Here is a 25,675-nt window from a genome sequence, read left to right on the forward strand (position 1 = left end):
TCAACTTCTTGCTTTAATCTCATCAGTTATTCGCAGTAGAGTTCAGAATCGATGGCTCTGCCTGGTAGTAACAGCTCATAATGAATAATGCTCTTCCAATCCCACCACACACACAGCATCACCTTGTTGCGAGTTAGCCCGGGTTTCGCCACTGTCTGTGAAGCTTGACCGGTCTTTAACCACGAACTTTTTCGCACGTTCTTGTTGTACGTGATCCATTTTTCATCACATTATCTTCAAAAATGGTTCGGTTTCATTACGTCGTAATAAGGAATCACAAATGAGTACACGGTTCATTAGGTTTCTTCCAGTGAGCTCGTGAGGTGCTCAAATATCGAGCTTTTTTGTGTACCCAGTTGTTTTCAAATGCGCCAAAACTGTTTTGTGGTCAATTCCCAGTTCTTCAGCTACGTCGAAACTACTGATATGCCGACCTTGCTCCACTTTTTCAAAAATTGCATCCATTTTAAATTTGTGCTACCCTCACAGACACTGCACTGGGTCCATAAACATCGCAATTTTTTTTTGCGGCTTGCGTTGCATTTTTACCTTTTTTGTAGTAAAATTTTAAAATGTATCGAATTTCTTCATTAGAATCACTCATCTTGACAGTACGAAAAATAAATAAAAATCACACATTTTCCTAATTTGAATTTGGGATTATCTTCTTTAAAATTTAAACTTTTAATGATACCAAAACCAGCCAGATACAAATAGTATAGCCAAAGAGATTTTATTACAAGTTCATACATACTATAATGCGAAAAGACTTTTTCCCCAACCTATTACTTCTTTATGGATGTTTGTCAATAAAAAACTCGAGCGATTTTTTTGCATGTGTTTGGGTGGGATGACTTTATGGGTTGAAAAAATTGAACCTAATAGGTAGTACTATAATATTTTATATTATTTATATATTATTTTTCGTTTCAGGGAAGATCGCTTCCACCGAGCCCGCTGGTCTATAGTATGATTGAGACTACGATCTCCTGTAGATTACGTTACGTTACATTAATACTATAGTTGGATTTGTTAAGATCTAATTCCTATTTTGATTTATCATTGAAAGTGTTTATAAATCTAAGGCAAATTAGTGTAAGTCAGGTTGGGTGCTCGCGAAAATATAACGTGTCCTTCTTTTAATGGCCAAAAACCTTCACCAAGCAAATAAAATCAAATGAGATAAGGTAGGTCGTATCCAATTCATATTAAATGGTTTCTATTACCGATGGACGCTAACAATCAAGGATACATACATATTGTTTCCTATTCTATAGAGTTAAATTCAGGTTTAATTTGAAAGCAAAATTTCTATACAACGAAACTTTTCTTCTGCAGGACAGAAAATGCAAAAGTGGAATTAAATGTATTTCTGGTGAATGTGATAGTTCCAACTCCATTAAGTTTCGATAAATACGTAATTAAGACTACATTAAATAATTAAATTATAACAACTTTATTCTAAGAAATTTAAATTCTTAAACTGTGTAATCGAATAACATAATAGCGGCCGTCTGGTGTAGTGGTAAGTGACATGGTCACTATAGAAGGGGGTCGCGGGTTCGAATCCCGCCAAGGGAAGATATTTGTATGATAAATATAAAATGTCTTTCCCAGGGCTATGGATGTATATTAAAATATATGTATGTGTATAATAACAATCTTACATTTATCTGGGACCTGTAACATAAGTTCTTTACGAACTTAGTACGCGACCAGTTAACGTGGCGTGATTTTTAGTAAATATTTATTTATTATTACTTATTATTATAATCTCAATTTTATATTTAATAAAGTTCCGTTTAACGTCATCATTTTTTTGTTTTTTATAGGATGATTTTTAATTGATTTTTGTAACACACTTTTGAAGTCGTCGTGGCCTAAAGGATAAGACGTCAATCGACGTATCATGAAATAAGTACTCAACAAATGTTCACGATTGACTTCCACGGTGAAGGAATAACATCGTGTAATAAAAATCAAACCCGCAAAACTGTGAGTCCGCACCACCACCCTGCCTATATCTGCCGTGAAGCAGAATGCGTGTCGGTTTGAAGGGTGGGGCAGCCGTTGTAACTATACTGAGACCAGAACTCATATCTCAAGGCTTGTGGCGGTATTTACACGTTGTAGATGTTTATGAGCTCCGGTAACCACTGAACATCAGGTGGGCCGTGAGCTCGTCCAACCATCTAAGCAATAAATAAAAAAAACTTTTTTACATTCCTCAAAAAAAATGATAAATTAATTTTAATTATAGATTACTGATGATAAAAAGGCAATGAAGTAGGAAACCTATGGAAATGAAACGTCAACCAAAATTTCGTGCCACTGTGACGTCATCTGGCCACAAAACATGGCGGCTTTAGTGCTGTACAAAAGATTTCAATGTTATCAGGTTTTATCGATAAACGTTCTTGGCTCATTTTATTTTAAATATTGTTGAGTATTATTTATTTGTAGAATTTATACTTTAATGGGAAGTAAGTAGGTATATTGTTATGTGCAAATATGATATGATTTAGATGAGTGAAATCTAAGACAAGTTCGTCCTTCGAATTTGCCAAGTAAACGATATGATGATTTTTAAAAGTTGCTACACTGATTTTATAAAGTTGTCGTTTGTCGCAAAACATAAAGATATGGCGTAGTTCAAAGCCATCAGCCCATTTCTAGCATGCTAAATGTTATCGTATTTTGAGTACGTGTTTTTCTTAGACTATTACAATCTATTTTAATTGTTTTGCTGACTCTAAAGTCCGTAACATACTACCGCAGCGCACCCCAAGGAAGGTGCGCCGCACCATTTGAATCACTTTCGCTTGAGAGTGATTCAAATTATAAACTTATCAAGGGACCGCGTGAAAAAAAAAAACACCTACAGAACATTTATTCATTAATTACAAACGTCATTCCTTGTGACTTCCTCTCTAAAATCACTTAATTATTAAATATTTAACAAATTTACAATAGTGTTTTACTCACTGCGGAATAAAACTATTTTATTTAAATAGTTCCGAAGAGATTTTGTCGGTAGCCTTTTTCCCGAAATATCTAAACAGAATGTCTAAATATGTTTTGATGACATATTTTAAAATGGTATTTATGATTAGTGTCATGATCAATAGATTCCGACCGAAAAATGGGTTTTTCGGATGAGGGCTCCATAATGAATTTAAATACATATAGATAATAGTTTTAGGACATCGACTTTCTTGAGATCCTATAAAATACGTTTTAATTATTATTTTTGTATGTTTTAAGCATGATAAATTATGAAATTTTATATAATCAATCATATTAAATCGATATCATAGTCAATAAATAATGTACAACCCAAAACAGACGGCCGAACTGACGTGATAATGACATTTGGCGCGCTAAACATGGCGGATTTTCGGCCTCATTAGACGGAGACGGAGATATTTACGTATATTCATGTTTCATTTTATGTACGCACTGAAATACTGTTATATTGTTTTCCTGCGAGTTAAAGTGCTGAGTAAGAACGAGATAGATATATGTTTATGTATGTGCCTTCAAAATGGGTGCTATTTATATAGGTAAGCAATTGTACGTAGGTATAGAACAATATGTCGTGTCCCTACTATATAGGTCTATGTAAAAAGGCAAAAGGAGTTTTTGACAGTTGACAGTTGGCACCAATTACTGCAAATATGTCAAATTGATTAAAAATAAAGTTGTCAAGCGTCAGACCAATACATAATTCGTTTAAGGAAATTTGTTAATTTCAGCATTTCCCACAGTTTATTCAACAAAAAGTACACAAATTCGAATAAATTATAAACTCACCTTATTGTGCGAACTAGTAAGAAGTTAATAGATATTGGTTAAAAGTAATATTTCTTTTCACACGTCTATTAGCCATCAATAATTTGTCAACATGGGACGCCGATCTATAAACACCACTAAAAGTGGAAAATATATGAACCCCACTGATCAAGCGAGTAAGTATTTTTATCCCGAAAAAACCATTTGCTATCACAATAATAAAATGTAAAAACACTTCTGAAATAATCTAAATATTTACAAATAACCTTACTTTCATAGAATCAAATTCAATACAAAGTTGTTGTTTTTATAGGGAAAGAAGCAAGAAAAAAAGAGCTAAAAAAAAACAAAAGACAGCGTCAAATGGTCAGAGCTGCTGTGCTGAAAATGAAAGATCCTGTTCAAATATTGGAGGAACTACAGAAAATTGATGAAATGGGTATGAATCAGTTTGTAAAATTTTATGTTTGAGACTGGCACAATATGTTTATGCGCGGAAATCACTTGAGCTTCTACTACTATTTCCAAATCATCCATCCTTGCTTATTCTGTCATGATAGAATTATGTGTTCAGGTCAAAAGTGTGACACCATTTTATAAAACCTCAGATAGTTTGACCAATCTCTTACAGAATTCAATGTACTGCAGCCATCTCCACTTAACGAAAAAGTATTGAAAGAGAAAAGAAAAAAACTCAAAGAAACTTTTGACAGAGTCCTCAAAATGTATGTAAGTACTTATAATTAAATGCTCGTGTCTCTATTCTTAGCAGTACGTGCTTTGCCAAGGACTCCAGTACAAATGTCATTATAGCATCAAATTTTATGAATGTGTTAATTATTTTAAAACAGCAGTTGAAAAATAAATGTTATTTAAAAAAGCTCATTATGAATGCTTTACATTGCCATCTTTATTACCTTTATTAATAAATGTTTAGAATGTAGTTTCAAGAATCAGCAAAAAACTAAGTGCTTGCTCGTTTCCAAATATATGTACTTAAATCACACAAAAAAATTATAAAAAAATATATTATTAAATCAGTACAAATAATAAGAATGACTTTAACTAAATGAAAAAGCTCTACATTACAGAGTTATGGCCAAATTGTTTAACAAAAAAAAAAAATACAAAATGTATATGTTTATATAAAAAAAAAACAAGTTTTAATCATGAGCCTAACTAAAAATTAAAAGTTTTTTATCATGGTCATTCTGATCAGGATTAAATATTGTCATCACTCTTTGATATTATGACTAAACATAATTTAATTTAATATAATTTAAAAAAAATTATAAAATTATATTCATAGAGTGGATCACATTCTATAGTATTTTCAGTTCATAAAACTTAAAAGAGATTAGCAGAAGCTAATCAAAATATAATGATTCATTCTAACATTGTATATTTTTCACAGGACAAAGATGAGCCAGAGAAATGGGTAGATCTCAAACGTCAAGAAATGGAATATGAAAAGAGGAGAGCCCATTTAATATCATATTACGAATCAGTGAAGCATGCTCAATCTGTTCAATTGGATGATATTCCGTTGCCTGCAATACAAGTAAGTAAATCATACTAAGTAAAACTTCACTATCATTGCTCCTCTTATAGCAGAGCAAGATTATGCTTCTCATTCTCATTTGTCATTGAAAGCCAGGATTGACACTGGGCCTAGACAATAATGTGAAAGAAGGGGCTTATAGATGTGCGCCCCCTGGCTGAGCCTTTGCTCGCCCACCTGTCCTGGTGAAACTGGAAAGGCCTCCGGGCCACCAGAAATCTTTCAATCATAAAAAAAAGATGTACATTCATGATTGACAACATAGTTTGTTACCATGTCCATAATATATGTGACCAGTTGTGTGGGTATTAGATACAGATAAACTAGTACATTTGTATGTATAATGTCATCTCCAGAAAAGCTTTCAATGTATCTAGTTATTATGTATAATGATAAAACAACATTTTTACAAAACAAGATCTTTTTACTAATTGTTTTAAATTTCATTATAATAAAAATTAGTAAAACTTGGAAAACGAATACAATTTGTTGTTGTATCAGTCTGATGTAAAAATTCTTACTGAAGAAATTCAAACAACGATTCAACGTTTTTAGCTATTCACATACTGCTTACATATAATCAATTAGTCAGCTATCTTCTCTATATAGACTATAAACTAAACTAGTTTAACTACCATTTTAAAGTATGGCGCATACTAATAGGCTTATAAAAAAAGAGATATTATGTCAACTTAAATGTGATTAATTATGATTATTTGCCAAACTGATTAAGTTGTAAGTTCAACATCAATTTGTAAGGTGATGATTAAGAAAACAAGACTAATAACAAATAACCAAAACAAAATCTTATCATCAGTTTAAATAAAAGTAAAATCTCATTTTAATTAATTTTAACTATCCACAACAAAAAATTGAACTTATTAATCTGTTGTTTATAGTGTAACGAAATTTGTAGGTTCCTGACAACATTCTGTACAATACTGCGCCCCCTTCACAAATACCGCTGCCCGCGGATATTACCCAAGCCCCGCCTGGTCCAGTGAAATCTATACTCAAAAAGGAAACTATTTACAAAGTGAGTGATAAAAAAATAATTATACATTTTTTACAAAGTATTGTAATAGGATATAATCTGCCATTATTTTGTTGTAATGTTAACTCAATTTATAAGTAATTTTTTTTAAGATTCATACACATTTGAAAAGTTTATCTCTATAAAAGCAAATAATGTTGTTATCAAATTATTTTACTATTTTCAATAATTATTTTTTCAATATTGACTTGATATTGAATTGACTCATATTTAGGAAAACTGGAAAACAATTCTCCCCTATTTGGATGGGCGGACTAGTTCACGGCCCATTTGATCTTAAGTGGTTACCGGAGCCCATAGACATCTACAATGTAAATGCTGCCATCTACCTTGAGATATGAGTTGTAAGATGTCACTTTTATCAGTACAACGGCTACCCCGTCCTTCAAACCGAAATGCATTACTGCTTCACTTTGCGGACTAAAAAGACGTCCTACCACCAGTAAGCTCAAAATTAATAATTAAAAAAACGCTTTTACAGGAAAAACCCGCGGGAGTTGAACCACCCGGGGTACCGCCCGGTCCGCCTGTTGATTTCCATACCCTTCTAGTAGAAGCTAAGCACGATAAAAAGAAGAGTCTCAGGTTTTCTGAAATAGTGGATGAAGGTCCACCCGGAGAAACAGTAAGTTAAATAAATGTTACTATTACTAGTGCAAATGGGCAAGAGGCCTTAATTTTAAGATTAATAGAGCAACTTCATTATATTACCACCCATTTTCTGATGTAAGCTCGTAGTTCCCATTCTCGGAACAGCACATAGTAAGTTTACAAATAAGATGAAAAATCGGTCAGACTACACTGAATTTCGCGACATAATATTATTATTAGAGGTCGGAGTAGGTACATTGATTTAAGGTCGTTGACGTCAAACGTAGAGAATAATATGGATATGCCTATTTATTGTGATATTTGTTCCAGAATTTTGAAATTAGCATGAATCTGTGTTTAAGGTGAAAAACGTATTAATAATATTAATCTACGCTATCAGTGCTAGCTAATGGTGTAAGAAATCAGTATTTTATACAATAACACCTTGGAATAGTTCACCGTATTTTGTCCCTTTCTGTTGTATTATAAATGACGCTTGTCAGTATGAGACAAAACTTAGACAGGCCTTACTTTACCTCATAAATATAGAAATTGTATCCGATGATGATTAAAAATATATTTTTTCAATTTAAAAAAATAATCATTATGGATAAAATGGCATGTCCATATTATAACATCTTGACGCAAGTATATAAAATCAATCTACCTACTACGACCACTGATTATTAAGTAAAAAGTAAAGAAGATTTTGAAGACGAAAAATTACTTCACTTATATATTTTTATATAGATTTTTTAATATTATTTATAGTTTTATTGTAATTAATAGTTTTATAATACTATTTTATATATATATATATATTACCTGGGGGCTTGCGGAAAAGAGAAAGCCTCTAGGAACTATTATTTTAAACTATATAACATAATAATATTATTATTACGAATTATCAATTATTATCAAATATTGGCTTATTGTTTTTGAAATGTTAAAAAAGTTATTTTTCTTTTTTTCAGGCACTTCCGCCGAAATTACCGCAGCTTCCGATGCTACCCCCCGTTGAGGACTTAGATGGTGAAGCGATCGACGACAGCGACGTGGCTGGAGCAACAGCCACTCCTAAACCGACTTCTCTGCAACAAAGAATGTTGGCACTTTCTGGACAGAACATTGATGATTTCATGAAAGAAATGGAAGAGGTTCATCGAAAGAGAGAGAGAGATCGTGCGGCCGATTTGAGTGCACGGTAAATCGTAAATTGATGCAAAATTATACTTCATTGAAATAATATTAGCTAAAGCATGCAAATACAGTGGTCTAGGCTCCGAATATGATTTTGTCCCTTTCGGTGTCGAGACTCTTGGTCCATCGATTCCTAGCACTTAAGGCTTTTTAAGGAAATAGCAAAAAGGTTAGTCGATATTACAAGAAGAGCTGGCAGCTACCTCGGACAAAGAATTAGTTTAACTATTCAAAAGGGGAACGCCGCCAGTATCTTCGGAACCTTGCCTGAAAGGACTCCTTTTAATAATATATTTTAGTTATTATATTTTTATTTATTTTAGTTTCATTTTTTTATTGTATATCATGTGGTAATTAATATTTTATTTTTGCTGCATATTAGCTAATAATATGACTCCTTAATTTACTCTGATCTTTTGATCGGTTTGTTATAGGAATAAAAAATATTGATTATTGTCTTTGCTAAAGTTTATTATGGATACAATCATATAATTTCACTCAAACATTATTTAGGAGGTTGTTGAAAATTAATCACATTACACAGATTAAGTGCATTGAAACGTGGTGACGGCCGAGACAGCGATTCTGACAGCGACCTGGAGCCTCCGCCCCCGCACGTGTCGGTGCAGCCGCCCCCGGTGCCGCCGCTAATGGCGCACGACTTCACGCTGGAGCCGCCCGGCGTGGAAATCCGATCGATACCACCTCCCCCCCTACTTCCTCCTGGTAAGTTATACTTGCTTCGTCATATTGGCTAGCTGGAACTTCTTTAAATGGAAAAAGCTTTAATTACCCTCCATCTCGGTAACATTAGCCCACTTACTCACTTTTTACATATCAAATTTTTTTTATTTCCAAACGAGATAAATTTTACTATTAGACTTTGAAAGGAGAATTCTCATTGCAGAATTTAAGATTAGGCTGCATGGTATGATACCTTTGCCTTTCCAATTGGAAAAATAAAACTACTACTAAAACTAAAGTGTACGCGTGTGTAAGGTGTCCGGCCGGCGCTGCGCCTGGCGCCGCCGGGGCCGCCGCCGGGCGCTCCGCCCCGCCTGCTGCGGCCGCTGGTGCCGCCGCCGCCGCCCAAGCCCGCGCCGCACGTGTCCGTACTCTCCGCCGCGCCACAGCTCATCACCAAGAAGGACTCACAAGGTACCTCACCAAGCTTCTATGGAACACTTTAGAGAACACTACGCACCTACATGTTTTTTGCTACGATGGGTGGACTAGCTCACGGCCTACCTGGTGTTAAGTGGTTACTGGAACTCATAAACATTTACAACGTAAATGCGCCACTCACCTTGAGATTTCTAAGGTCTCAGTATAGTTACAGCGGCTTCCCCACCCTTCAAACCGAAACGCATTACTGCTTTACGGTAGAAATAGGCAGGGCGGTGGTACCTACCCGTGCGGACTCGCAAGAGGTCCTCTATACCTAGTCTTGCCATAAGTACTGTGACAAAGAAAAAAAAATTCTACCTAGGCGGCACTGAAAATTTCGGGAATTAACGAAGTGACACAACATTACTATTTAAAAATGTATTTATTGCTTTTCGAAGTATTCTCCGCGAAATTTGACACATTTTTCCATACGATGGAACCAATCATTGAAGCAACCATTCCGTTCGGAAGTTGGGGTCTCCAAAATGGCCGTTTTGTAGGCGTCCACAGCTTCTTCAGGTGATGAAAATCTCTGTCCACGCAATTTATTATTTATTTTAGGGAAAGTATAGAAATCATTAGGGCTTAGGTCGGGGCTGTACGGCGGATGGTCTAATAATTCTATGTTTTCTTGCTCTAAAAACTCTTTTGTTCTGTGCGCGGTGTGAGAACTCGCATTGTCGTGATGGAGGATGATGCGGCGGTTACAGTTCTCTTTACGGAGTTCAGAAACGACCTATGGCAAACAAATGCTAGCATACCATTCTGCATTAACCGTGCTTTGTCCCTCAAGAGGAATAGTCTTAACATGACCGGTTTTGGAGACAAACGTGGCCACCATTTTTTTTGCAACACTCCGTGAACGAACAATTTTTGTTGGCTTTAACTCATTTTCGAACATCCAAACTCGTGACTGGTTTTTTGTTTCGGGTTCGTACGCGTATATCCAGGATTCGTCACCTGATACAATGTTGTATACAGCATTTGAGGATCCTGCGTGGAATCTTTCGAGAGTTCTGACGCACCAAGTAACGCGAGCCGCTTTTCGCTCTTCACAGAGCGAATGCGGTATCCATCGGGAAAACAACTTTTTTACACCTAATTGTTCATGCAAGATTATTTGTATTTGACTCATGCCAATCTCTAAAGTTGCCTGAATTTCACGGTATGTCACATGTCGATCTTCCTCAATCAGCTTACGCACAGCATCAACGTTTTCTTGGGTGACTGCAGTTTTTTGACGACCTTGACGGGGATCATCACTGAGGTTGACACGTCCACGTTGAAACTCAGCAAACCAGCGATAAATTGTGGTTTTGGATGGGGCTTCATCACCAAATGCATAAATCATCCGGTCAACACACTGTTTTTGTGTTAAACCACTTCGAAAGTCATAATAAATAATCGCTCTTGAATTTTCTCGAGTCAATTCCATTTTCTCAACGACTAAACAAGTTTGACAAAACCTCGTGACAAGACCGAGAATCTTTTTTTAAATAAATAAATGGTATTCGATTTTTAAAACCAAGGAGTTTTCAATTAAAAAGATTTTAATATGACAGGAACAGTGGAAATATTCCATTCCCGATACTTTTAGTGCAGCCCTCGTATTGCAAATAACATTTTTTACTTTTACAGTGTGTTAGTTTAATACATAAATATAAAACAATTTAAAGTATAAAAAGCTTATTCGAAGTGGTCTCCATTGGCTGCAATACAGTTCTTTAAACGTTGAGGCCAGTTATCAACAGAAGCACGCACTCTTTCCATGGGAAATTTTTTCACTGCCAATTGCTTTAGGGACTCCAAATTATCATGGCGTTTAGAGCAAGCCGTACTCTCTAAACCTCTGACCATAAATCATAATCCAGCGGATTAAGATCGGGACTAGACGACGGCCAGTCTTCAGCTCTGATGAAGTCCGAAACGTTCGTTTCCAACCAAGTCTGCGTAGACCGAGCCTTATGACCTGGCGCCGAATCTTGTTGGAAGGACCATTCTTGATTATTGAACATGGTATTGTTAAGGGGCTTCACTACCTTCTCAAGAATGGTATCTTGATACACTTGTGCCGATGTTTTGATACCTTTTTCACAAAAGTATGGCTCAGTCACTCCTTCATAGCTAATACCCCACCAAACCATCACTGAAGTCGGATAGTGCCCACGTTACACTCTGTCGACTAATTGGGAAGCTTCCTTAGAGCTTTGAGCATAAATACGGTCATTATGTTTGTTAAAATGTTGCTCAATTGTAAAAATTTTCTCATCCGTAAACAAAATTTTTCTATGACCTCCCTTTGCGTACCGCTTCAGTAGTTGTTTCGATTTTACCACCCTATTCTCTTTTAAATTATCAGTTAAGAAATGACCAGTACGTCTCTTATAGGCTGCAAGTCCTGAGTCATCTTTTAAAATACGCGACATGGTTCTACGTGGACGGCCAGATCTTTTTCTGTCACAAACAGAGGAGGTCTCATTGCACCTATTAATAGCCCGGTACACAAACATTTTACTAATACCAAGCGTATGGAGAGTTTTAAAAATTACATTTGGCTCCATACCTACTTTATGTAATGCAATCACAGCGATTCGGTTCTCTCTATCAACCCACTCCATTTTAATATCGCAAAATATTGTACAATGTATTGGCGCCAAAATGAGAAAACGCAATGAGCAATCATATAAAAATGACAGATTCCAAATTCAAATGTAATAATTTGTTTATTTTTAATTGTAACAGTATTTATGGCCAGACTAAGTATACCTCTAAGAGGTATCTTCGGTTTCGTCTTTCCCGCCGCGTTGCTACCGGTGACCTATATATAAGGCAGTCAAAGGGCTAATGGACAATTAACAATTGGAATCTTCAATCGTTTTACAGGTGCGACTATAAGTGCGAAACCTCAAATAAGGAACCTGTCGGCCGACGTTACGAGATTCGTGCCGTCGGCTCTGCGAGTGAAACGCGAGGACAAGAAGTCTAAACCGATCAAGTCTAATGTTCACAAGCCGACAGATATTCCTAAACAGGCTCCCACTAAAGACGACGCCTACTCACAGTTCATGAGGGAAATGGAAGGACTTTTATAAGCTAAATGGATAGGTTTACGTTTTGAGTACCACAACGCAGATCGAAACAGCGTGCCTTTGAAATTCAAATAGTAAATTTATAGTAAAATTAAAAAAAAAGTATTCAAGCAATGTCCCATTTATTTTAATTTTAATTTGGCAAAATTTGTACTAAATATTATTTAACAAAATTCTCTTTTTAAATTTTAACATAGAATACCTACAAACCGTGTTTGTGTAGTTAATAATCTATGGATAGCACTCGACGTAATTTGGTACTACGAACTGTGTGTATGAAATATTTTTATTGAGAATTGCTTGTGGCATTAATTATGAAACTGAAGTATTTTATGAAGATATAAAATGTTCATGGCAGATGACAACTTGGTATGCAGCGCTCTTCGTAACGGATTTTCTGTCAGTCTTATTTGTAAATAAGTGTTAAAAATAAAGTATCTTTCAGTTCGAATAAATAGTACATTTAAGTACGGTACGAGTATTGTTTTTTTTATTTTTCTAAACTAGGTTTTAGTATTAACTAAAAATATCTTGACAATAATAATTGCTTTAAATAATCTGTAGAAATATTGATAAAGAGGGGTCACACAGGTGTATGGTGTGTAGAAACCCGCTGAGTTTCTTGCCAGATCTTCCCAAATTCCGGTAGTTGATTCAAATTCGCGAAGCAGCTACTCTTGAGCTATTAGGTCTCCTTTGGAGGCGCTCGGGTAGCTATTAGAAAATCTTACCACTCCAGGTTGATCCCTTACCCGTCCACCTGTCCTGGTAAAACTGGAAAAGCCTCCGGCCCAACAGTAATATCTCAAACATAAAAAAGCGCGCATACTATACACGCAAGCACGTCATCGCTAGTGGCTATTCGTATCACTGTTGCCCATTGAGTTGCGTCGATGTCTCTTGCGGATACGCCACGTGCGTGCTTGTGACGTCATCAAGCCGCGCATCGTAACGAATTGATCCTGCATTTTGACACAATGTACCTAAGTAAAGGTTCGTAGCTGGTTTTATAAGGTTCGAATCCCAACATACATTGAGGTCAGGTGACTAGGGGAAAAATATGTTCATTATAATAAATATATTCATAGATATTTAAAAATTTTCGAGTAGGAACACTTATCCATAACCTATTCTAATTTTATCTTGTCATAAAATTTTCATCGAAATAAATATTTTGCACAGATATAAGCAATCTCAGGAAATTACTTGAACACTTACTTAAATTGAATTCAAAATATCACTTAAGTATAAAGTGAAGTAAAAGGTAAGTTTTAAATTTATTATTTAATTCAAGATTAAACGTAAAATAAATCCACGTATATCTAGTTACTGCTCTATGCTGACTCTCTAAAGCAGAATTCTACAAAAAATTCAATAAATAGTTTTATATTAATTGCGACTAAATTCTAATACATATATCTACAGACAGGTACGTGTTATGTTTTGTATACATTTTCAAGGTCGTTTTAACATAAATACATCAATTCGGCGACTGTACAAGGATTCGTACAACACTTCCTAATCATTTTCTGTTGGAACTCCAATTTTCTAATATCCGTATCAGTAAACGGGTAACCTGAAAAACATAGAAATATTGTACGCTCAGAAATAGTTTGAGATGATTTGCTACCTAATACACTGCCGACCACTGGAACTGAGTTCATCCACTTTTTTAGGTATTTTATTACCTGGTAACTAAGACCTTTAAGTCATGTCTTATTTTAATTTATACTCTTATTTTTATGAAAAATGATGAAATGAAATGAAGATGATTAATTTGAGACATTAATCAACTGGGATTAAATCAAATGAAATGAGATGAGATGATATGGGATGAAATATAATCTCAGTAAAATGGTGGTTATTTACTGAGACTTTTTCGTTGGACTTTTTGGAGGATCCCGAGAAGTGACGTCCAGCGGCTTTGTTTCATTTTCCCACATTTGTGCACTTTCACAAATATTAAACAGTTAATAAACCACCATTATTACACATATAAACCTGAAGAAACACCAAATAGACAAAATAAAACAAATCACATAACTTCACTCCTCGCGTTCCCGCCAAAAAGTCCAGTTCATCCACTTTGTTTGAACTAACCATAGATAATACACATTGTCAATAGTAAAAAGGTCGAAATTTTCAAAAAGTCTTCATAACGTATATGACTTATTACAGATTAATTGAATAGTAGCAGGAAGGTGTTAGCATAAATGGAGTTATAGACTATAACTTATAGTATACGAAACCTTAACTCTATAATTCATTCCCTTCCCTATGTTCCAAGGGATGTAACATGACGCTTTCAAACGATATTTGACCAGTCATAAGTACATAGTTGGCAGTGGCCAAATTGTGCCCAAGGCATTATCGATACTTATGATAAATGGGAACCACTAACATATAGGAGTCACATGTCCCTGGCTCATCGATTGTGTTATAAAGGGTATCGTCAAACTAGTTGCGTAAAAACTTAAGAATGTATACATGCCGGGCTTTGCAATGATATAATCGTCATTCAAATTTAATTGTAATTATGACGTCAGGTTTCAAGATTGGTGGCGGCATGATTCTGTTGTGTGTATAACTCCTGCCTCATCCTTCAAACCGAGGAATAATATCATAGATCATCAGGATTTGCAGGCAGGATTAGGTGTTACCTATCCGTATGGACCTACAATCCGTCCCACCAGCAAACTTCCCTCTGAGCTTTTGGTATTTAAAACTCAGTTCCGTTTTACATTTAATTTTTTAAATCATGATATAGTTTAGTCAGCATATCAAGTTTACAGAAATGTGCTTTGAAGGTCTTTAAAAACAGAATCCTATCGGTATGGACACCCGTGAAAATATTGTATAGCAATAACGGAAATCTGATATCAAATATCTTTCATAAAGGATCGAAACCGAATCCCGTGGTACAGTAACCATGCTCACTAACCACTGGAACAACGAGGCGTAATATTACGTGGCTAGTATGATCATCTACCGATCTATGTCGATGAATTAAAAATCAAAGGACATACAGATCTGAGTATAGAGCGCCCTTGGTATTTTATGTACTTTTCAGTTAAACTTACCGCCATGTAAATGTCCGTATATCTGGCATAAGTCCTTGAGAATTAGTGTTCTTAGCATTCTGGGGCAGAATTTGGACGCTTCACTTAAAGAAGCGGTCAGGATGTGCGGATATACTATATTTAGACCGCATATTATCAGCACCCCGAACAACCAGCACGTGGCCTGCATTTTATAAACCTAAACAGAAAAAAAAAGTTAAAAAATTGTACCTATAAAAACGAATTTGATATAAAATACTACAACTACAAAACAACAGTTTAAACCTTATTTTTACGGTTATTACTTTTAGTTAATTTTGTTGGGCTGAACCGAACAGTACCATCGCTGGAGCCATGTTCTTATCAGATAGTACGTGAATGGGTTAAGACATGTGATTGAAGACTTAATTATACTTTATAACCTCTACCGCACCCTTTGTGCCGGAAATATAACTATTCAGCGGCAGAAATGATAGGATTGTAATACCTACTTGTGCGAGCTCACAATAAGTCAAAGCATCAAGTAAGTAATTAGGTGTTTTTATGAATGAGGTATTATTGATTTTCCAGAAGCCTTTCCAGTTTCACCAGGACAGGTGGGCGAACAATGCAATTCGTTCATCGTACTAGGTTAAAGATATAATAAGTTGCTATGAGCCAAATGATCGCCCAAAATAAATTTCTACTTGTAAAAACTGTTAAAGAGGGAACAGATTTGTTTTTTAAGTTTTTTAGTAGTTTGGCTAATCTAGTATTAAATTCTTACCACGTCTCTAATTTTATTACCTACATTTAGATTTTCTTTATTATTTCTAAAAGTTTGTGAGTTACTTCAGCAGATGAGTTAATATTAATAATCAAAACGAATCGACTTTCAAAAAAAAAAAATCTGTGGCATAAAATAAAAAATTTGCAACATTTTGTACCTACAATATGTAAGTGACTTATGCAAAAAATAGAAAAACAACAAAAACTCACCTTAATAAGTTTTTTATTTATTTAATGACTCGCCCAGAGATATCCGAAAATCTGAATTGGATCCTTCTAAGGACACGTCTGTTTAAGATATGAACGAAAATTCTTGAAAGCCAGTCTTTTATACTTTCAAAACATCCCTCTTAAAAATATCAGCGTGCGTAAAAAAATTTGAAGTAATATCCTGACTTTTCTTATTATTTTTATCTATCAAATACAGCTCATCAAATTCAGCACGTAACTCGCTTTCGGTCACAACATCAGCGACTACAAAACTTAAATGAGCCCCCGGAGAAATCACAAACATGTTGTTTTTTATATAAATTGTAATAACCCGACCATCATAGTTTATCGGTCAATTTAAATTTATCAAGTGCAAATTCTTCGTCAACTGCTAAACATAATATGTAAATATTAACTGAATAAATTGGAGTTCTCTACTCAAATCAATGAATACTTTAAAATATTCATTTGTGTTAACATTTTGCAAACTTGGTTCACATGATTCTAAAATATCCTAAAAAATGTTCTGCTCTGACATATTATGATAGGTTATAAATTGATTGTAAAGAATTAAAAATTACCGACATACTACAGTAAATAATGGTTTTTGTTCACTGTCTTAGGAGTACTACATTTTTAAAAGCTATCTCAGTCTAGTATTTCGAATGTATAGATGTATGAATAGGTTATCTCAGCCTTGGCGGAGACCAGCGTCGTTGGTCGTCGACTATCGCCTCGGAGTGGCGCCGCGAGTGTGGTTGTAGTTTTTTCTCCTACCTACGCCAAAAGTTCGGTTTTCGTCCCCCTGTACAGGGAAGAAAGTCTAACTTTTCCTCCCTGTGTACCGACAAGTGCGCATGCGCGTTAGTGTCTACGTCTGCTCTCACGCACCTAAAATTATCCGCCATTGTTGTGCTCGGGTAATTTGCAATATTTTGTTTAGTGTAAAAGTGAAATAAACAAAAGGCAATAAAATTTAATAGTGAAGTATCAAACAAAGATGAGCCCACGGTCTGCTCTCAACATCTGCAGGTCATCAAGTCCCACACCCCGCGCGCCCCCCAAGCCACGCGCGGGGACCTCGTAGGAGGTTCGGCCCCCGTCCCGAAAAAAACAGGCCTGAGGTACTCAAACTAAAACGTCGTTGATTTGTAAAATTGCTTGATCTATTGACAATTACTCTACTCGAGTTAGTCTATATTCGTTTTTGAACAATAGCAAAATCAACATGTCTTCGATTTCGACTAGGATAGCCTTCCTGTAGCATCACTGACTTCGGTGTAAATAATATTTTGTTACGAGGTGCTTCCCAGTGGGGACTCAAGTTTAGAAACGTTGGCTATTATGTTGAAGCATCTTCGAGGAAATAAGCAGCACACCATATTTTTTTCGAATTTCAATTATTTTGCTATTGATTTAGGTAAGTTATTGTTTTATTTATGCTATTCTCAGGTCCTCTGCTGATGATCATGGAGGATGATATCTATAGATTAAACACAATTTTTTAAGCAATTTTATATCAAGAAAATGGAAACTGATATTCCTAATTCATTATACTACGAAGTATTAAGCAAGACTTATATTATATTTCTTGGGTACCAAAATAATATATACGGAACTTTATTATTGATCGTGACAAATAACGTAAGACACACGGTCGCCTTTATTTTTATTTCGATAAAAACTTTATTTTTAAGTAAGTAGTTAATGAGTTTGAGATTTGTCCCTGATAACATTTCAGTTGTTGAAAATCATTTAAAACACAAACGAGCTTCGTCAAACCAAAAACCAAAAAAAGATGTGTGGTGTTGTTGGACACCGGACAGGAACGAAGATCCTTATTATAAAAATTTTAATTTTATTCTTCGTTCTATTCGAGGTATACAAAAAATAATTATTCGGGTATACATTTTTATTACGATTTCTTTTTATTGATAAAAATAAAAAAAACTACTTTACAAAGTTATCAACATTATTTTATTCACAATGATTTATAAAAAATATATAATAATAATAATATACAAAGATACAGCTATTTTTTATATGAATAATAATAATAACCGTCATCACGTAGACTATACTAATGTATACACTGAATAGCCATCATACTAAGACTATAAATAATAATGATCTTACGTTACGGACGTTTTTTCCTGGTTAGGGTTCCCCTCCGCATCGTCCCATATGGAACTTCGTTCCAAAAAAAACAAATTTTATTCCACAAATAGTTTTAGGTAATGGTTATTATGGTTATTAAAATTTATTAATTTAATTTTTACATCACACTTATTAGAAATTACAACCTTTATATTTTTACTACCTATATAGTTTATATATTTTTATTTATATATTTTATATGTAAACTTATTACATGTAAAGATATCGTTTATTTACATAGAAATATATACTTTATTTTTAATTGATACTACTTTTATTTCAAATTATAAGATATTCGAAACGTAGGAAATAACAAATAGCCGCCAGACAGTACCATAAAAGTGGTTTTAATTATGTCAATAACTCGCGAAATCTGCAGAATATATTACATGTTTAATTGTTAATTTTGCTTTAAACAAAAATAGGTAAAGTGAAATGTAAATAGTATCCAGCAGTGGTAAATTCGTGAGCTAATCAAATAATTGCATTTAAATTTCCCAATTTACATAAGACCAAAAAGAAAGACGTCGGAAGGAACGCTCGGAAGACGTCGCATTTAAAATAAAATACAAAAATCACAAAACTATTTCGTTTGAATGTTTCGTTTGTATAATAAAAAGTATACGATGAAATCGTTTTTGGCTTAAAGTTGAACAAACCAAAGTCCGACACAAATGAATATAAATTTCAACGAAACAGTCTAAAAAAAAAAAGATCAAACGAAATGACTTGACCTACAAAACATTGTTGTTTTGGCTCGTCGCTCAAGATAACTCCGTTTCACGTGCGAGATTAAAAGACCTGCCATGTGATATTTAAAAATGGTATAATAATTTTAAGTACATTAAAAGATAATTAAAACCCCACGGCTGTTCATTGTACAGAATTGCCTTAACCTGGAATTCGACTACCGGATCATTTAAGCCCATACTTGCTATAAACATTTTAGTAATTGTAGAAGTATTTATATTTAAGTAGTAAAGTGGAAGATAAGTGCAAAAACAACTCAAATATACTTATTGTGGCACAATTTTCAACTTGACGGTCCGATTATATTTTTCGGATCTTTTTATTATTATATATTATACAAAGTTATATAGTTTCATAATATATTAGGTAATTAAAGCGTTATTGAATGACAACATGGTAGTTGATACAAGTACCTAACTCTCCGTTGTACTAGTAGTATACTCGTAATAATCCTCATGTCAAAATATCTTGTTGATTTTGAAACTAAACACAATCAAATTAATATTAACAACTATATAGTTCTATAAACTTCACGCTACAAAACGCCTGATGTATTCCTGAAATTAACATTAACAAAGCAATAACATGTGACTACAATAAAACTTTTGCTCGATCTCTCGTTGGACAAAGCATTATTAGTTGTATAGATTTGTAGTTTTGGAGATTACTATTTGTACTACAATCCTACAAAATATTTTACAATAAATAACATCTTTTGTAGCTAGTGTGCTCTTGAAATTATATCACTAAAATTTTTTTTCGTTTCTGCCTATTCGCTAGCCTAAGGGGCTATTCCAACTACGCCCGGACGAGTAGGTGAGCTCATGAGCCCAGCCTGAGAGATATTTGCTAACACTAGCCCTAGCTCTAGCAAAAACAGTGTTTCACAGAATCTACCACCACCGGATCGGAATCCCTACCCACTGAGAAGATCTGACGAGAAATACAGTGGGGCGCTATCATCAAGTCTGGTTCCAGGTTCAGATGACTCTTGTATGTGTTTGTATCAAAACCCTTCTTCCAGCTGCTAAGTAGGTATAGAAAGTTTGATCTGATTTTTCAAGGCCGTCACTAATTTTTAGGTTAATATCCGATGACTGCCTGAGGCCCGACGGAGTGTGGAGGTCTGTCCTTGAAACAACACTAACGAAAATGTCACTTCATATTACTTTAATTAAACAAAAAGCGAATATAAATCAGAAAACCTTAATATAAACGGAAAAAATATTTTGCCGTGTGAAGTATAAAATACGCCTTTAAAAAATATAAAGCAACGGAATCCGGCAATGAAAGCCAATACCTATGTTGACATTTTGTGACGTGATATTAATTATATGAAATAATGCCATTCAGACTTAAATTCGCGTTTTCTCCGAATTAAGCGAGACTAATGAGGGTACTAACCTCTTACAGACAGGCTAGCAACATTATTTGCCATATGGGGAGGTTAGGGACAAAATATCCTACCGCGTTCGTTTCCTTACATAGAATTAACGGAATGAAATACTACCCTTCCAGGTTTTTGCCAAGCTCTTTGACAATACTGATGATGACGGTCGGCGTCATACGCTAGTCTCTGCCTTCGATAGTAAAAATAATTAAAAAATCACGTGTTCATTGATTAGAGATTTCGCTTGATTACATGATATATTAAAAGATTCACCAGACAGGTTATTCCATTACCGCCAAGTTCAAATGTGTAAATATTCCGTCACGTGACTTGTTATTTCTCGTTAGACACCTTCTATTGTCCCTTGAGTACGTAAGTGTCTCTAAGTAGATAAGTATAAAATTTCAAATAGGACATTTCTCGCTAATGAATATACCTAATATTGGATTAATATTACAAAAGTAGGTATTGCTATCAATTTTTTGTAGGATCGAATTTTTTATTTAATTTTTCCTTGTAAGTTACATTTACATATCTTTGATTTTTGAAGTGAAACTTCCTTATCGGCGTTGGAAAAAAATTTACCGTCACGTTTTTCGGTTACGCGTCACATTTTTCCGTTACGCGCCATCTGTTTTGTATTCATGTCTATGATAATAAAATCCTTTTGTTTAAACTTTATCTAATTTAACTTTTTTGTATTCATGTCTATGATAATAAAATCCTTTTGTTTAAACTTTATCTAATTTAACTTTATTTAACCAATTTCTAGAAAGTTGCATGTAGATCATTTTTCGAAAAATAAGGCCATAAATAAGTTTCACTTCTTACGTGTGTACACTAGTACACGCACACATTTTTTTTTTACTTTTGTAGTCTTTAAATTAACTAACAAAGATAATTAAATAAAGAAAATAATATTCATACTGATACAAGTTAATGTTTGGAGAACAGTAATTTGCTCCGTCATTATTAGAAGGAACATGCTCAAGACTAACACAAGACAAAACATAAGGTGATGAAAAAAAATACAAAAATTCGTAATAAAAATAAAACCAGTACTTTAGTCACCGCTTTCTGCCCTGATGTTTTATTCGACCAACATCACGTGTTTGAAATAAATCTGTCTCACTATAAGTCCGTGTACACAAGGAAACAATTTTATACTTTACCAACGTATTATTATAAAGTGCTCTGAGGAATTGTTCGAAATGATACCATCATCTCGTTTTTACCATCGTACCGCCCGCCACCGGAGTAGAGTTCATCCATACTACCTGGAGCCACTGCGGTCATCCACAGTGCGTTTCCAGAGGTCTTTTTTGCCACGTACCATCTGGCTATGGAATGAGCTCTCTTCTACGGTGTTTCCGGAGCGCTATGACATGTCCTTCTTAAAACTAGGCTTATGGAGAGTATTAAGCGGGTAGGCAGCGGCTTGTCTCCGCCCCTGGCATTGCTAAGGTCCATGGACGACGGTAACCACTCACCATCAGGTAGGCCGTAAGCTCGTCTGCGTAAAAGGTCAATAAAAAAATAAAAAGTATGTAGCTACCTAGTTTCTACGTTTTCTGATATATATTCTATATGAAGAGCACTGTGGAGCTAACGGAGACTATTCTCTTTACAGTAGAACGTCTCGTCACGGTATTCATGAGTTTTATCTCCAAACACTTTAAGCTTGGTATACTATAATAAATAAGCTTAGGATGTAAAATTGAGATTTTTTCAATTGAAGTAAATGGGAGTTGCACTCCTAGCCCTGCAACTGAAAGGAAGAGATTACGATAGATCAGAAACATCACAAAGTAAATGCTGCAGTTCATATTGAGACATTAGATGGAATTCTCAATAGTATCGCTTAATATGGCTATCCTAATATTAAGCCGAAACGCGCTGATGCCAAGCTACTATGGATCAGCAATATTATATAGTAACTACAGATAGACCGAGTCTTCTGTAGTCCTTGAATAGCCAGCCGGATGGACTATCATTATATTCAAATCCAAAATTCGCTGTAATTTACATCAGGCGGTATTGTTTGCCTAAGCCGTGTCTAGACAACTTTAAGCAGATCGCACGCTCGACAAATGGACTGGAAGTGGCCTTAAACTCTTTAAAGGACTATTTAAAAATTATTCAGTTCAGCGAAATTATTGTAGGATTTTTTTTATGTATGATTAAATCGATGACAGAGTGCTTCATTGAAATTCATTATGGACTGGCATTAAGTGAATATAAAAAATACTATTTCATAAAATAAAACGATCATTTTCAATGAAGTTTTTGGCTCCGAATATCAAAGTAAATTAAAATATAAATGTACATACCAGGAGAACGTCCGACCCAAACTTTATTCGATGACTCAAAAAACAGTCATGTTCACAGCATGATTCGAAAATTTCGGAAGGCTACATTGCCCTTTTAACAAAATCTTTTTTTAAGCCTTGTGTAAAAGTGCTACGAATGGCATTTGTATAACAGGTTTGAATGACACGCTAAATGAATGTATGTAACATTTCACTGCCAATTTCTTTATATAGTTCAAAACCTGAAGTTCAGTTTCACTTAACTTTTTTCTTTCTAAACTCGGATTTTATGCTTAGAGTCGACACAGTGACCGGATTTACGCTTTACGTTCACAGCAATCACGGTCATAGTTCTCATTACCATTAAATTGAGTTGAATCCGCCTGATGTTCCTTTGTTGTTGAAAGTCCATTCTCTCGGATCGTTTGGAGCCTCTGGGTCTGCGGAGGGACTTCGGTTCCCTCTGTATTTTGTACCGTATGTTCCATGGGGAGTGCTCTGAGGAATTGTTCGAGATGATACCAGCATCTCGTTTTTACCATCGCACCGCCCGTCACCGGAGTAGAGTTCATCCATACTACCTGGAGCCACTGCGGTCATCCACAGTGCGTTTCCAGAGATCTTTTTTGCCACGTACCATCCGGCTATGGAATGAGCTCCCCTCCACGGTGTTTCCCGAGCGCTATGACATGTCCTTCTTCAAACGAGGCTTGTGGAGAGTATTAAGCGGTAGGCAGCGGCTTGGCTCTGCCACTGGCATTGCTGAAGTCTATGGGCGACGGTAACCACTCACCATCAGGTGGGCCGTATGCCCGTCTGCCTACAAAGGCAATAAAAAAAAAAAAAAAAAAAAAGCGAAATATCGTGAAACACATGTAATGTTATATTTTGTGTTACACCAATGTTTTCATTAGAGCTAGTTCTCATGGCCCTTGGACGCTGATAGCTGTTGCAAATAAATTCATAGCATACAAACAATATATTATACTTCTCTAGAATTATATATTAAGCATGAAAAGTGTTGCTTCCCAATTATTCAATGCTGGTATGGTAAATGCGAATAAAAAGTAAACAAAGAATAATCTTTAGTAGTCTAAACACGCGATGTTTTCATTCAGAAATAAAAAAGATTGACAGCAATAACGTCGGAAAAGTCTTTTATTGCTTCAACACCCTAAATTGCTTGACTCTTTGGAAGAAAGGGTCGTAAGACGTTAAGCACTTTAGTACACGGTGATTCAATTTTAAAAACCCAAGTGTGTTGATTATTTTATCATGCTACGTTTTTGGTCTTTCCTCGTATCGAAACTTCACAAGAAAAATTTTATTAGCATACCCGTTCAATGCACTTTGATATAAAGTGGAAAGAATTTTATATCAGTTTGAGATATTTTCGTTGCGCGAAAACACGTTCGGTAAGATGCATAAATACACATAAAGGATAATAATTTTTAACTTCGAAGCTAATTAACAAATAGGCTAGCAATAATTTGCTACTGTAGGGGAATATTCAAATATAGAGGGGTTGTAGTGTAGGGGAATGATACCCCGCCCCGCTTAGCTTACTATGCAGTTATTGTGCATATAGTAATGAGCAGCATACGTTAGTCAGACAGTGGTCAACGTGCAGCGATCCACCGCGCGAATAAACATGTTTTATTGACCGCTCCGATGAGCTTTATGGAGGACAACACGCAACAAACAACCAATTCACACGCCTCCTCCTCCTTCATCTTCCTAAAAACCTCACACTACCTTAAATGGAAATAATTTCATGGTCAAGGAATATGGTATTGTTAAGAGGCTTAATCATTCTCCAGAAATTCGTATCTTGATAGACCTCACTCCTCTTTGAAAATGGTCACTTCACCAAATCATCAATGCGGCCAGATAATAACATTGTTGTACAGTACCAATTGAAAAGATTTTATAGAGCTTTGTATACAAACTCGGTCATTCAGCTTAATAAAATGTTTCTAGATATTAAAAAAAAAAAAATACGTCGGTATTTTTTCCTGCAATTTTCCCATTGTCTATCGCCGAAGAATTTGGTGAAGAAGTTGATTTTATCTATTCCTTCTCAATTATGGGCAAGATACGACCAGTGCTTTTAATTATTATTTTTGAAGTGAAACTTCCTTATCGGCGTTGGAAAAAAATTTACCGTCACATTTTTCGGTTACGCGTCACATTTTTCCGTTACGCGCCATCTGTTTTGTATTCATGTCTATGATAATAAAATCCTTTTGTTTAAACTTTATCTAATTTAACTTTTTTGTATTCATGTCTATGATAATAAAATCCTTTTGTTTAAACTTTATCTAATTTAACTTTATTTAACCAATTTCTAGAAAGTTGCATGTAGATCATTTTTCGAAAAATAAGGCCATAAATAAGTTTCACTTCTTACGTGTGTACACTAGTACACGCACACATTTTTTTATGTTTATTCTCGGTAGACTCTACCCCATGATCTGTAAGCGGAGTAAAATGTCCCTTCGGAAAAAGGTGACACTTTACAAAACTTGCATAAGGCCCGAAATGACTTACGCGAGTGTGGTGTTCGCTCACGCGGCCC

The 25,675-nt window shown here is 35.0% G+C and overlaps 1 protein-coding gene and 1 long non-coding RNA gene across 2 annotated transcripts; one reads left to right on the forward strand and one right to left on the reverse strand.

Moving 5' to 3' along the window:
* Positions 1 to 3,683: 3,683 nt before the first annotated feature.
* LOC101740892 (WW domain-binding protein 11) lies at positions 3,684 to 12,929 on the forward strand. The gene is made up of 10 exons (XM_038014048.2): positions 3,684 to 3,968; positions 4,106 to 4,231; positions 4,424 to 4,521; positions 5,207 to 5,353; positions 6,270 to 6,389; positions 6,889 to 7,032; positions 7,973 to 8,202; positions 8,743 to 8,924; positions 9,198 to 9,356; positions 12,249 to 12,929. Exons 1-10 carry the CDS (start codon positions 3,905 to 3,907, stop codon positions 12,455 to 12,457), a joined length of 1,479 nt encoding a protein of 492 aa, XP_037869976.1. The 5' UTR covers positions 3,684 to 3,904; the 3' UTR covers positions 12,458 to 12,929.
* A 674-nt stretch (positions 12,930 to 13,603) lies between these two features.
* On the reverse strand, positions 13,604 to 16,868 carry LOC119629135 (uncharacterized). The gene is made up of 3 exons (XR_005245222.2): positions 16,492 to 16,868; positions 15,535 to 15,712; positions 13,604 to 14,030 (listed from the first exon to the last, which is right to left on the reverse strand). It is a non-coding gene; the product is annotated as an uncharacterized LOC119629135 (long non-coding RNA).
* Between the last annotated feature and the right edge of the window lie 8,807 nt (positions 16,869 to 25,675).

Source organism: Bombyx mori, chromosome 11 (genome assembly GCF_030269925.1).
Source record: "Bombyx mori chromosome 11, ASM3026992v2".
NCBI lineage: Eukaryota > Metazoa > Arthropoda > Insecta > Lepidoptera > Bombycidae > Bombyx > Bombyx mori.

Excerpts from the sequence above, each read along its gene's own strand:
- LOC101740892 (XM_038014048.2), top strand. The coding sequence starts at position 3,905 with ATGGGACGCCGATCTATAAACACCACTAAAAGTGGAAAATATATGAAC. Across the intron at positions 4,522-5,206 it reads ACAGAGTCCTCAAAATGTAT|GACAAAGATGAGCCAGAGAA; the intron begins GTAAGTACTTAT and ends TATTTTTCACAG. Across the intron at positions 7,033-7,972 it reads AAGGTCCACCCGGAGAAACA|GCACTTCCGCCGAAATTACC; the intron begins GTAAGTTAAATA and ends TCTTTTTTTCAG.